The following is a 12,884-nucleotide window of genomic DNA, read 5'->3' on the forward strand; positions in this document are numbered from 1 at the left end:
GCAGTGCCTGGAGCAGAGTGAAGTTCTCTTACCTGGAGTTGTGAGCAGGGTCACTGCTTTGCTGATGTCACCGAGAGCCAACACCACACACCACTTATTACAAAGTCAGATTGAATTTATTACCCTTGGGCAATTTAAAAAAAGGCAGAAGACAACATCCAGACATTCTGTTACTTAAATGGGCAGCAAAACTTTGTATAATTCACACATGTTAAGTGATCAAAACATAACCTTCAGATCCTTACAGTCCAAAGGAAGGACAGAAACTGGAAACGTGAACTTTCTGCAGCTTGCCCCAGTAATCGACTGGTATTGCAGAGAACAACATAGTTACAGCAACAAACATCTCTGTCAGGATTTAAATTAGCTGTTTACACAATGGTGCTACTTGATTGTTGTGACAGAAACACGGAAGCGGGCTAAGCTTTCCACAGACCGAATCATTAGTGAAACAATCCCCTCAGCACTGCATTTTTAGGACAATGCTGTTGTAAAAAAGAACAAAAAAAAGGAAAAATGTACAATAGTACATATAGTTTTATAGTAAATGGTATCTGAACAGATTCAGTTTTCCTTTTTTTGGTAAAGCATATACAGCTTTATAAAATATAAACCTTCCAAAGGTCAATTTGAAAAGCTTGGAAGAGGCTTTGCTAATTCTAAAAGTAACAGACAAAATACCATTTTGCTCCTACAAGATGCATGTTTTATTTTACCTCAACAGTTTTAGCCTTGGAAGGTGAGCCATGAACTCGACTACCGTGTTCTGTGTAAACCTCCACCAGTCAACTGAAGACTCCCCCTCGGATGGGAATGCTCTCGTTCAGCCCGTGTTCTATTAGCTTGATGTCCTCTAAGTCATCCTTGATGATGCTGATTAGGTGACCCAGCCCTTCTTGCTGCTGCTTCAGGTGCTGCAGATAGTTCAGAAACCAGTGTGAGTATTGTTCAGCTTCAGTGACTTAATACTTCTCAACAGTGAGAAATATTTGTAATATTTCTCAAAAATGTCATGACTGGTGGCATTGGCACATTGATAAGCCTGGCATCATTTCTTTGAGGAAAGAGTAACAACATTTTCTGTACTAAGAGCCTATCTCCACAGAGTGGTTTTGTACAATAGCTTGGTGCCCTGGTGCTGAGACCAATTAAAAGGATGACTTCATCAAGCAAGGCAAGGTGACACTCTAGATCCAGTGTCTGGCTTAAATGATCAAGTTCAAAGAGTAGGCCAGGATTCTACCCAGTGACACTTACTTGCTTGATTTCCCTTAAGAGGTCTGCATCTATGTAATAGCGCTCCTCTGCCCGCACTGTTCCAAAGTGGTTCTGCATCCTGATCTGGGACATGAGCTCATTCAGTCTGCCCTGGCAAGAGAGAAGCAGCCTTAAATCAAACACAACTCATTTACAGCTGGCAGAGCTGCAGCACCTCCCATCCCTTGAGTCTCTAGGGCTGGAAGCATTGCTGCTCACTCGATTTTTAGATGTTCTGGGTGACATGCAAAGGGTAATCGAATCCAATTATTTCCAAGAACTCAAAACTGCTGAAATACCTCTTGGCTATTCGGTAAAGAGCACGATGCTACAACTTACTCACACTGCCAGACTGAAAGCCTTCCACAACCAATATACACACATGGTCTGGAAAACTGATGTGTTTTTAGTGAGGAACCCCCAGAGCTGTTAGCCAAACTCTGTCAGCCTCTCACCTTGAACTGTGTGGGTGCGTTAAGTTCACACTGAATTGTATCCAACTGCACACGAAGCTGCTCCTCATCTGCTTGAATGGCATAACCGCTTTTCCTTTGGATCTCCTGCTTTATTAGCACCTGCAAAAGAAACCTTTGACGTTCATTAGAGAACACTTGGCCCATCCCTCTCCCCACCAGCCCATTTACATCTCTTTGCCCTTCCTTCTGCCTGCTTCTCACTGGATTTGTTTCTTTAGTCTGCTGCTCTAAGACCTCAGGACATCCCTGTGCTAAGTGCGAGAGAAGGTTCCCAAGTACTGCAGATCTGAAGCTTTCCCTGACAGCTCTGCCTGGTACTTAAATGAACACTTGCTAGCTGAAGTCAGAATAATTTTCAGCATTGGCCTGCACAAGACAACAGGTTCTCCTTCCCTGTGAGACTGCTTGTGGCACTAGACTGTGTCAAAGGAGTTACTGAGATTACCCCTGTTACCTGCAATGTTCTGTGTGAAAGCGCCATCAATTTCCTTTTGTACTGTGCAATTTTTGCCATAGTTGTCGTTTGGTTTTTCTGCAGCTCACTGATATCTTCTGATATTATCTGCAGAGGAGATAGGAGTCAACTGGATGTCAGAGAAGGTTTTTGATAACAGAACACGTTAGGCTTGATTTAAAACTTGGAGTTTCGTGACACTACACTGCCCAGCAACTTGGTGTCCTTGACCCAGATGCTTTTACCTCTGCTGCTTTCTTCTACCTCTGCTGTTCTGGTTTGTGTTTACTTTCATATGCAACCGGGATTTTCAGAAGGCATTGGAAAATTGGTTGCCCAAATTTGGAAGTCCATGCCAATACAACTTAATGGAGCTGGTGTGAATTAGTCTGTAACAAAACAGTAAGCTTGAACCTGAAACAGACGGAAGCTAAACCACACTGCTCAGTTTTTGGGCAAAAGGTCTATTTAAGGAATATATTAAGAGCATGGTTCCTGTTGCAGTTTTGAACACACAGGGGGAGGTGCATTTCATAGCGTGTCCTTTGTCAACAACAAGTCATGATCAAGATGGTAAGGTCAACCTTACATCTAATCGAGTTTGATGCTGTTTGGTCATCTGATCCTGGACCTTCAATCTTCTCAGCAGTTCCTTGAAACCCACCATTGGCACGGGAATAAGCCTGTGAGAACACAAATACTTCTTACAACATGTTTTTATACTGAACACATGGTAAGGACTAATAATTATGAAGTCTGTCACTATAAAGTTACAGTTTATGCTGGTCTTTTATAAATTAATACATAACCATAGCTTTTTTTGCTAAGCTCTAGAGTCCTCTGTTCCTTTTTCATAAAGAAGCCAGCCCTATTTATCTGTAACCACTGACGGCATCACCTTCAGCCATAAAGAGAAAAAACCGTAAGGGTTGCAAAAAATAAGTCACAATAACTAATCCATGTAATGGAGGACACCACACCTCCAAGGAAACCGAGTAAGACTCTTTATCCTGACAGCTCCTAAGCGCCTAATGGGTAAAGGGATTAAGACAGGCACTTCCAGTAATCTTCACTGCTTTCAAGGGGATCAGCACTTGGCCAAGTTGTACTTGAGTAACTTTGGTGCAAGTTATCTGAAGGGTACTATGCAATAATTATCTCTTTCTCCCCTTTCCAAGCCTTGTTGCAATACTTCAATACTTGGACAGACTATTGAACTTACTTATCAGGATCAGGATTATCAACTTTGGCTTGTTCCCATATAATAGGATCAACACCTAAAAGAAAAAAAAATGGGATTTTTAGCATAGATATCTGAATAGAAAGATGTTACAGCTGCTAACCAGGAAAAGATACTGTGAAATACACAAACCCTATGAACTATGCTAACCCAAATGCCTGTTACACAAATTAAGGTAAATTAAACTAGGGTAGTTCTTTAAAAGTCCTGATCCTGAGCAGTGGCAGTAAATTCTGACCCAGAGGCTGTCAAGTGCTCCTGCAGGTTTGAAAGCAGGGGAAAGGAATAACCCATAGGTGCTCCCATTGGACAATCCATATTTTAAAGGGAGAAAGTCCTACTGCTCCCACTATGTGCTGCACTTGGATCATCTGTCCTTTCAAGTTGCTTATTGTGTGAAACAAACAAATATTTAAAAGATCAGTAATTTAAGTGATCAAAGTACCAAATCAGTTGGCAAAATAATCCCAGTAGGAGCTAGCTCTGACTTTTCTGCAAGACTAGGCCTGGTTCCTTTTCCAATCCAGATTTCATAACCTTTCATATCCTAAACATAGACTTATATAAAAGCTACAGACACAAAAGTAAGTCATCTAATCAAATTACACGAACAGCCCTTAACTACTCTAAAGCAAAGCTATATGTGCACTGTCTGTGGTCACACAGGCAAGCTAAGAGACCCATCTGAAAACTAGCAAGTGCGTGCAGGAAATGATTATTCTGATCTTTAACTTTTTCTTATTCTTTTCACAGGTGTTTTCCAGCAGGCTGACAGCTGTTTTTTTCCCAGAGAGCCCAAAAGGCCCAGCCCACGCACCAGCAGGAGGGTTCTGCAGGAGCTGCTTGACTTGTGCTGGGGACAGCTCTGTCCTGGCCATGGACAGGCTGACCCCCAGCTGCTGCAGGGAAGATTTGATGTTGGCTTGCTCAAAGTGGGCGTAGAGGGTCGTTGCTGGAACTCTCCTCGAGGTGCCGTTGGGCGAGCGCTCCACAACGTAAATGATCACTTCTGTCCTGAGCGAGGCAAAGTGCGGAACGTCAGCAAAAGGCTGGCAACACCAGGAGCTAACACAGTACAGAACCACCTGAAATCCAAGCTATCACTTCTCACAGCTGACTTTTAACTTCCTTCAGCTAAGTGAGATGCAAAGTACCAGTAGCTGCAGGGTTTAACACAGCAAGGGAGAGAAAGAGAGAAAAGCTGTAAATAGCATTACATTGTCCGCTCTCTCCAATTTTAACAGCCATATTCTATGGTGATACTCATTAAGAATAACCTTAAATCTCTGGAAAGGTACTGGACTTAACACTGTAAGAATAGCTATAAGAAGGAATAAGAGATACAAATCAAACTGGGGATGAACAGATGTAAAATCACGGGGAGAGGGAGACAGTAGACCTGGGCACCAACCCTTTCTAACATGCAATAGAAATGAGCAACCCTGTGGGGAGTTCACGTACTGGTCATCTGGCATTGTTCTAACACCTTCAACATTGACAGCGAGGGTCTGGTTTCCTCCCAAAATTTTGTGTAGTGATTCTACGAGCTGCTGCTGCTGGCTTCGAATATCTGCTTCTTTTCTGTTAAACACCAAGACCACGAGGCCATCTTCATCTTTGTTGTTGGGCATTAAACTGTAACCCACAGCCTGCCAAGGAACAAATGAAAAATGAAGGTATGATAGTTAATTAACAAAAGCATATCCTTGTGGCATGAAGGAGAGGGACTAAATCCCTCCATTTTTTAGAGCAACTGGTTCAAAATTTAACTCACAGTGTATTCAGAGCTGCAGAAACATAAAATCAATCCCCTTTTAAATCATTCTCTCACACAGCCATCAGTAGAGCAGCTTTTGAAAGAGTCTGGATTTTTACAGAAAGTTCCTAAGTATGCTTTTCCTATCAGGGGAGTTGCCAACACAGCAGAGCTGACAGCAATCAGGAACATTTTACAAACTGACCCTTTTTACAAATTGCAAATGGAACCAGGGGATCAGACTTTATTACAAGCACTGGTGACAGGGTGGACAGCAGGGGCTTTGTGAGGCCCTGACACTGCAGGTGCGTGGGTGACCTGCACCTTTCAGCTCAGCTCAAGAGAAGTGAGCTGAGGACGTGCCCAGGAGGCCGGTTTTGTCAGCAGAGGGTAATCCCCTGCCATGGTGAGCCTTGAGGAACCAGCCATCCTGTCATGGAGCACAGCAGTAATAGCTAAGGAAGAATTTTAAGTGCATGACAGGAAGAGTTTCTGTTTAAAACATATAACTCTTCCACAATCTCTTTACACAACACAGTATTTTCAAACTAGAACAGATATTTTTTACTTCACTGTGCTTTCAAACAGCGGTCTGTAACAGGTACCTTAGTAGTGTGTGTTTCTTGGTCTGGAGCTGCACGCTTCTCATGTGCCCTAGAGCTGGAATTGTGTACAAGTGGATTCCTGTGGGACCCTTCATGTAATGCTTCTTTCTTATCTGATGCTGGATGTTTCCAGAGGCAATAACTGAACTAGCTTATGACACCTTGCTCCTATCCCTGTGCCACCTTCTCCCCTACTCTTTGCAGGCATCTTCCACTGGTGGCACAGATGGAACTTGTCAGTATTTCACTTAAGGCACGTGAGTTCATGGCATTAGAAATACTCCAGTCGCAAGGACAAGAGCACACCTAGTATCTGGCACTGTCTAACCTGAAAACTCTTCTTTTTACTAAATGAAACTCTAAAATAACTGGTTTTGCATCACACAACTTACACTGAGCAATTTTTCAAAGCTCAGAAAACATGACAGCAATTTCAGACAACAACTTACAAGAAAATAAGCTTTCAAATGCATTACCAACAAAATGTTCAGGGTAACACTGAGCAAGGTGATGCAACAAAACCAAACGTTTGTTAGGCAGGCACAGTCACTGCACAAGTTTTACAGAAGTCTCGTAATGTGCACAATCAACACGAGACTTAATGAAGTATTAACCTACATTCAGGTCACAAAGCTCGCACTCCAAAGGATCAGCTCAGGGAAGGAGAGTATCACCACGCCTGCCCCAAATCCCCTTACAAGCCTGAGGCTTAGCAAGACAGTCAGCAGGTGCGGGATTTGCGGAGGATGGAGAGCCACAAATTCTCTGTTGACATGAGAAGCGAGATCTGGAACTGCTGACAGCTCCATACAGGGAATGGGGTCAGCATGAACACTGGCAAGGATAAAAGCACAAGAAGGCTGAAGGCTGGTGGGTTTTAAACATGGCACAGGCCAGGCTCATAACGGGTTATTTTAATGTAGACAAAGCAACGAAGAAAGACTCTGAAGTTCTTGTTCCAAATGTTCACAGTTTCTTTCAGACAAGAAAGTTATTTTTAATTGTTTCTGGCTTATTTGAACACACACAGATACACATTCAAACTAATTTCCATAGATCTGTTCCAAGTACACCCTCACACTAACCTGAACACTATCACATGAAAATGTTACCTTCGTGATCCACACCTGGGCTCATTATCTAGCCCCTCCACACCACCCAGACCTCCAGCATCTTCAAACCTTTTAAGGAGTATGCCTCAGAACTGTGCAGAACAGCTGGACAAACACTGTTCCAGAAGGCTCTCACCAGCGCTACAATCTGCTTTAACACCCGGGAGACTCGGCAGAGTAAGGGCATGAGCACCCTCTGTGGGCAGCTGAACAACGCCGTACCTTAAACCTGCAGAAGGGGTTTTCCTGCGTGAACTCCACCGGCGCGATGTTGTTGTTGAAGTACCCTTTGCCCGTGCCCCAGAAGGCCTGCAGCTGGTTCCATTTGGCCAGAATGGCGTCCCTCTCATCTCCCAGCAGCGTCGGGGCCGAGAGGGCGCTGGCTGTGTTGATGAGCTGGTTGGACTGAGCGGGTGTCTGGGCAGGCTGGTTGAACAACCCGCTGCCTAACGCTGGGTGGGATGAAGAGAAACAAAGGAACTGCTTGACCAGCCATGACCGTGCTATCACCTACCACCTGCCCATCACTGGCATCACTTCCTGTCATATTCTCAGAAGCAATATAGAAACACCCAATGAATAAATTAATTAAAATCAGATCATGTTTCTTAAATGTCTTTTTACAGCCGCTCCTCATCTACAACAGAAGTTCCTGAATGCTACATTAGAAGAAATTTTTTTATTTTTTTTTTAAGAGACACCTGTATCGATCCATGTCACCACCTGGCACCCTCAATATCTAAATCTGAGAGGCAGGCTGGCTGTTACAAATTCAGTGGACTCTGAGCCTGAAGCTGCTTATTATCCAACTCCCCTTTAAATTAACCTCAATGCCTTTTTCCTCCCCTTTCTTCTAATGCTGTCACTGCAACATCAATTCTCTAACTACAATTTCTACCAGTGTTAGACCAAAGGGGTAAATACTGCTGGAAGCTCAAGGGTGAAGCTCAGGGACTTGCTTGTGCTCCAGTTGAAGAGTTTTAAGTGCAGCAGCCTCCTGTTACAAGTCACTTCTGTCCCACTACCCGAGGAACAGCAGGCGGCAGTCTTGTGCTTTCACTGCTAAGGGATGGGTAAATGCAAAGGCCATACTCACTGGTCTGTTGCTGCTGCTGCTGCTGCTGCTGGGTTCCAAAGCCTCCGAAGCCCAGCCCGGTTCCCAACCCACTACCCAAGCCGGTTCCAGTTCCTGTGCCAAAACTGGTACCAAATCCAAAGCCTTTGTTCTGGGTAGCACCAAAGAGCCCTGGGGAAACAAGTAAAGGATGACTGAGAAAAAGAGCACAGCAGCCACGTAACCCAAAGCACTCCTGGATTTGCTCTAAAGGCAGTCGGTCCTTCAGTCCCTTACCGCTGGTGCCGGTGTTGGTGGGTGCAGAGAAGCTGAACGCCGGTGCTGCGGTGGTGGTGGTCGTGCCAAAGCCTCCGAAGGCACCTGCCAAACACAGACTGCGGTCAGGCAGCGGCACACGGCCCCCCGGAGCCGGGCACAACGTGACAACCGAGCGAGTGTTATGGGAACAGGTGCTGACAGACGGATGGCACGTGGCACAAGCATGTAGATCACACCGAGCATGGGGATCGAGGTCATGGCCCAAGGAAATGGGGGAGAAAACACGGACCACAAAGCCAGAACTTGTATGGTGCGTCAAGAAAGCAAACAAAAAGGCAGCGGTCAGCTGACACCTTGTTCCTTTACCAGAGGGATGTGCTTTCCCTAGTGACAGACACAACTAACAGTACTATTTCTTAGAATTCTTCTCAGGAATACTTCTGGCCAATGTCACTGCTAAGTGTTTAACAAGCAGCCTGATGTTTTGTGAAATTTACAAACACTCCCAACCTCGGGAAACACATCAAAGCCTCAGGCCAGGTACACACAGAAAAAATTCTGCAGGCTCCTTTTTTTTTAAAGCCTTGTTTCCCAGTGATCCTCCCCGTTACATTTCATTTGGAGGTTCAACCACTACTAGTACAGGAAAATGGATGCAAAAGCAATCAGCCTTCCACAGATTTTCAGGACAAGCAGTCACTGGCCAGCAGGAGGGGAGCTAAGTGAACACCTGAGCCCCAGTGGTGCCAACAGCGCTGGCCCACGGTGCAGCCTGTGGACCTGCCTGGGAAACCAAGGTCTGTGTCTCACGCTGCTCTTACACGTGTTCAAATGAGAAGAGACACTCTGCTACAAAGGATTTGTCACAAAGATGCTGCCTCTCTTAACTCAAATGTCAATAGCAAAAAAAAACAACAAACGGTTCTTTAGATCTATTACACTCACAGTCCTCCTGTCCACAAACAAAATGAAAAGTATAAATCAAAGCTGATGTGCAATTGCATTTTACTTCCATTCAGCAAACATCTTAATGTGAGTGGGCACAAGAAATTGCTCCTCATAAAACCCATGTTTCAGTCCTGCCAATGAGCGGGACACCCTGGCAGGAGCACCAGCAGATGACACCGTTTTTAGGCACCTTTGTACTCATGGCAAATTTAGTCATCCTTTCTTGAAAAGGCACCTGAGAGTACAAATTAAACATCAAAGCATCAAATTAAATATCAAACGGACTATCCATGGTGTCTTCTGGAGCAGCTCAATTGAAGCCAAAGAAATCCAGCCCAAGAGTGTTCACAGCAAATAAACCCCAATGAGACCCCTGGAGTGCACAGAACAGATGAGAGGAGCTAACACAGAGAGCGATGACACTGTGGGATGGATGGAATTCCTATACGAGCAGCAGCAACGGGACACCCCGGGCTATTTCCACACCAACAAAACCATTAGAAATCCATCCAGCCCAGTGTTTTTATAGGGAATGGGAAATATTTAAGGTGAAATGACATCAGCTGATCTGATGGATCTCCACGGGACCACGAAGGGCTTCCTCAGCCACCACCCAGTGCACCCATCCCGTGCAGGGCCTCCCTGGAGCACGGGTGCCTCCGGAGAGCTGGGGCAGGGCTGTTTTGGGATGCAGGGCTGTTTTGGGATGCAGGGCGGCTTTGGGATGCACAGCGGCTTTTGGGAACAGGGCACAGCTGGGCTCTGACTTGGTGCCGGTCGTATACAATTTGTTTCTCCACAGAAACTACTGAGGTGTGGTGCATTCATGACAGCCAGTGCAAGGCCAATGAGGAGACACGGGGGAAGATGAAAACATGACTGCAGTAGTCCAAGAATCTCATGTCAGGAAATGTGGTGTAGGGACCGGCTCTGGGATTGCTCGGGATCACCTGGATTCATTCCCATTTCAGAGACTTTTGGCTACAGGGATACTTTTCCTCAAAAGCTATTCCTTGAGAATTTAACAGGCAAAACCCCTCCAAGCCTATGGCTCTCCAACCCGTTCCATTTCCAGAGCTTTTATGGTCAGTCTTCACCGGATATGAGGATTAGTAGTGGACACAGATTCCCAGTGAGGGATGTAATTCTTGGACCCCTGCTGGTAACATTTACCACAGAACACGTACTTATGCATTATCTACCTGCGCTTGCCAGACTGTTACCAAAATTGAATGGTGGAGTTGAGGTAGTGGAAACACCGAAATTCCCAATATTAAAATTCACCGCGGGATTAGCAGTTAATCCGAAACCCCCAAAATTAAACCCACTGGCAGTGGAGTTTGCAGTTTCAAGCCCACCAAATCCTGACGAGCGGGAAGCAGAAAAAGAGCAAGGCAACATTAGTTCTGAGTGAAAGGCAGGTCCCAGGAAAGACAAGCTGAAGCATTTTTCCATCCCCACAGGTAAGACAGGCACAGTTAGAAACAAGAGTAAAAGGTATTAACTGGCATTAAACATTATTTATTGGACACAAGGAGGACAGTTAAAAGCGCCACACACTGCTGCTGTAAGGATGTTATTTTTCAATTATACTGCGCATGAAGCAGCAGCATTTCCCCACCTTATTTCAAAGCCGTACATGAAACCATCTCTGTGATTCAATATTCACATTAAGAGTAATTTTTAACAGCCTAAGACTGCTCGATACAGCTGCATCTGTGTTAAGTGTAACAGATAATAGCAAAATTAATTCATAAGCTATCAGGAAGGCAAGAGTAAATAATTTTCATACAAATAATACACTCAGATAAATGACAGGAGAATAACCACCAAACTCAGCTCCAGCAGCTGAGGCACCACACAAGCCTCAGCTACTCCAGGGCGGACTCATCCAAGTTCTATTGCCAAAATCTTCCCACCTCAGCCTTGGTGGATTTACTGATGTGTCCAGCACCCCTGGGATGCAGTCGAAACAGGTTCACGCTGGACAGACAATGGGAAGTCCTGAGGTGTGATTCCAGACTTCCCTTTGATATTGGTCTGTGAGTGTGATAAACCTTGCAACTTGTGTACAGGCAGCACAAGGTGATTTTTTTACTTTCAGATGGGGCCAGAAAAAGTGTGTGTCAAAGTCCCAGAGAGGAAGAGACAGTAAAATTCAGGTTAACGACAGTAAAGACGAGTCCTGTCCAAAGGACTTTCTAGGAGCCAACAATTAATCATTTTACTAAATGAGGGTAAGGAAAGCTCTTCTTATGCCTCACCATGACTGGCAGTGAAAAAGAAGAAGGGAAAAGGACTTCCCTTATAAGTTAACCCCCGTCTTTTACCTTGCTCAAAAGTGAACTTCCAAGGGCATCTCGTCCAAAATGCGACGACTTTAATGCAAGCAAAATACTGATGCGAGGGACCTGTACCACCTCATCCCGAGCGCCTCAAGAGCATCTCCCGGGCCCGCCGGGGGCCGGGCGGGGCGCGGGACAGCACCTCTGAGGCGGCCGCGGCTCCCATTGGCCGGAGGGCACGCGCTGCCGGCCACCGCCGCTCCCATTGGCCGAAGGGCACGCGCGGGCCGCCGCCGCCGTTCTCATTGGCGGGGGGGCACGCGCGGGTCCCTGAGGGGAGCGCGACCCCCATTGGCGGAGGGGCACGCGCTGCGGGCCGCCGCGGTTCTCATTGGCGGGGGGGCACGCGCGGGTCCCTGAGGGGGCCGCGGTTCTCACTGGCCGGGGGGCACGCGCGGGTCCCTGAGGGGGCCGCGACCCCATTGGCCGGGGGGCACGCGCGGCCCTCTGAGGCGGCGGCTGTTCTCATTGGCGGGGGGGCACGCGCTGCCGGCCGCCGCGACTCTCATTGGCCAGGAGAAGGCCGGGGGGGGAGATGTGCACGCGCTGCCCGCTGCTCGATTCCCCCCGGCCCACCCCTCCGCGCTCACCGGTCGGGTTGGCGGCCCCGGCTCCTGCCGTGGCGCTGAAGTTGAAGGCCATGGGGCCGATCGCGGGACGGCGAGCGGAGGCCCCCGCCGGAGGCGCGTACGAGCGCCGGCGGCGAGGCCAGCCGCAAACAAAACCGGCCGCACGCGCCGCTTTTCCGCCGCCGCCAAAGCGCTTCCGGGTGGCGGCGGCGACACGCGGTGACGCAATTGGCGCGCGCCGGCGGGCTGTACCACTGCGGGCTGCGGCGGGGGCGGAGCGGGGAAGGGTTCATGTCCCGTGAGACGCAGGGCAATAAAGGAGAATAAAGCCAAACTGCTCTTCCCCGAGTGTCGACAGGGAAAAATGTCCTGCTTGGCGCCAAACAGCGATTATAAAGGCTCGAGCGAAGGAAAACAGTCTCCGCTCCAGGTCGCTGGGCGCTCACCCCAGCAGGGGGTGTCCTCTTCCAGCGGCCGCTCGGGGGGCATTCCCTGGATTCCCCAGAGCTGGGATCGCAGTGCCCCCGTCCCTCTGGGTGTCCCAGCGAGGGACACAACACAGCTTCTTGCCAGACAGCCCACATCCACGAGGAAGAGCCGCCTCCCATGAGGGTGCAGCAGCCCGGGGACCTGTCCCTCTCTGGCCGCATTCCTGTGGCACCTCTCCCCTCAGTGTCCCACGGTGCTGGCTGGGGAAAGCAGAGCAAAGCCAGGCCCCGCAGCGTTCTCCCAGGGCTGTTCCCAGAAAGCTGCCCGGAAAACAACATCTGGGGGGAACAGGGAGAAAGG

At 47.5% G+C, this 12,884-nt stretch overlaps 1 protein-coding gene across 1 annotated transcript; it reads right to left on the reverse strand.

Moving 5' to 3' along the window:
* Positions 1-94: 94 nt before the first annotated feature.
* NUP54 (nucleoporin 54) lies at positions 95-12,297 on the reverse strand. Its single transcript, XM_058838669.1, has 12 exons — positions 12,117-12,297; positions 8,252-8,335; positions 7,997-8,146; positions 7,123-7,352; positions 4,889-5,076; positions 4,245-4,441; positions 3,410-3,464; positions 2,777-2,870; positions 2,188-2,295; positions 1,713-1,832; positions 1,258-1,368; positions 95-914 (listed from the first exon to the last, which is right to left on the reverse strand). Exons 1-12 carry the CDS (start codon positions 12,166-12,168, stop codon positions 786-788), a joined length of 1,518 nt encoding a protein of 505 aa, XP_058694652.1. The 5' UTR covers positions 12,169-12,297; the 3' UTR covers positions 95-785.
* Positions 12,298-12,884: the final 587 nt, after the last annotated feature.

This window comes from Poecile atricapillus, chromosome 4, assembly GCF_030490865.1.
Source record: "Poecile atricapillus isolate bPoeAtr1 chromosome 4, bPoeAtr1.hap1, whole genome shotgun sequence".
NCBI classification, from domain to species: domain Eukaryota; kingdom Metazoa; phylum Chordata; class Aves; order Passeriformes; family Paridae; genus Poecile; species Poecile atricapillus.

Excerpts from the sequence above, each read along its gene's own strand:
- NUP54 (XM_058838669.1), bottom strand. The coding sequence starts at position 12,168 with ATGGCCTTCAACTTCAGCGCCACGGCAGGAGCCGGGGCCGCCAACCCG. Across the intron at positions 8,147-8,251 it reads CACCAACACCGGCACCAGCG|GGCTCTTTGGTGCTACCCAG; the intron begins GTAAGGGACTGA and ends TTGTTTCCCCAG. Across the intron at positions 2,871-3,409 it reads GATAATCCTGATCCTGATAA|GCTTATTCCCGTGCCAATGG; the intron begins GTAAGTTCAATA and ends GTGTTCTCACAG.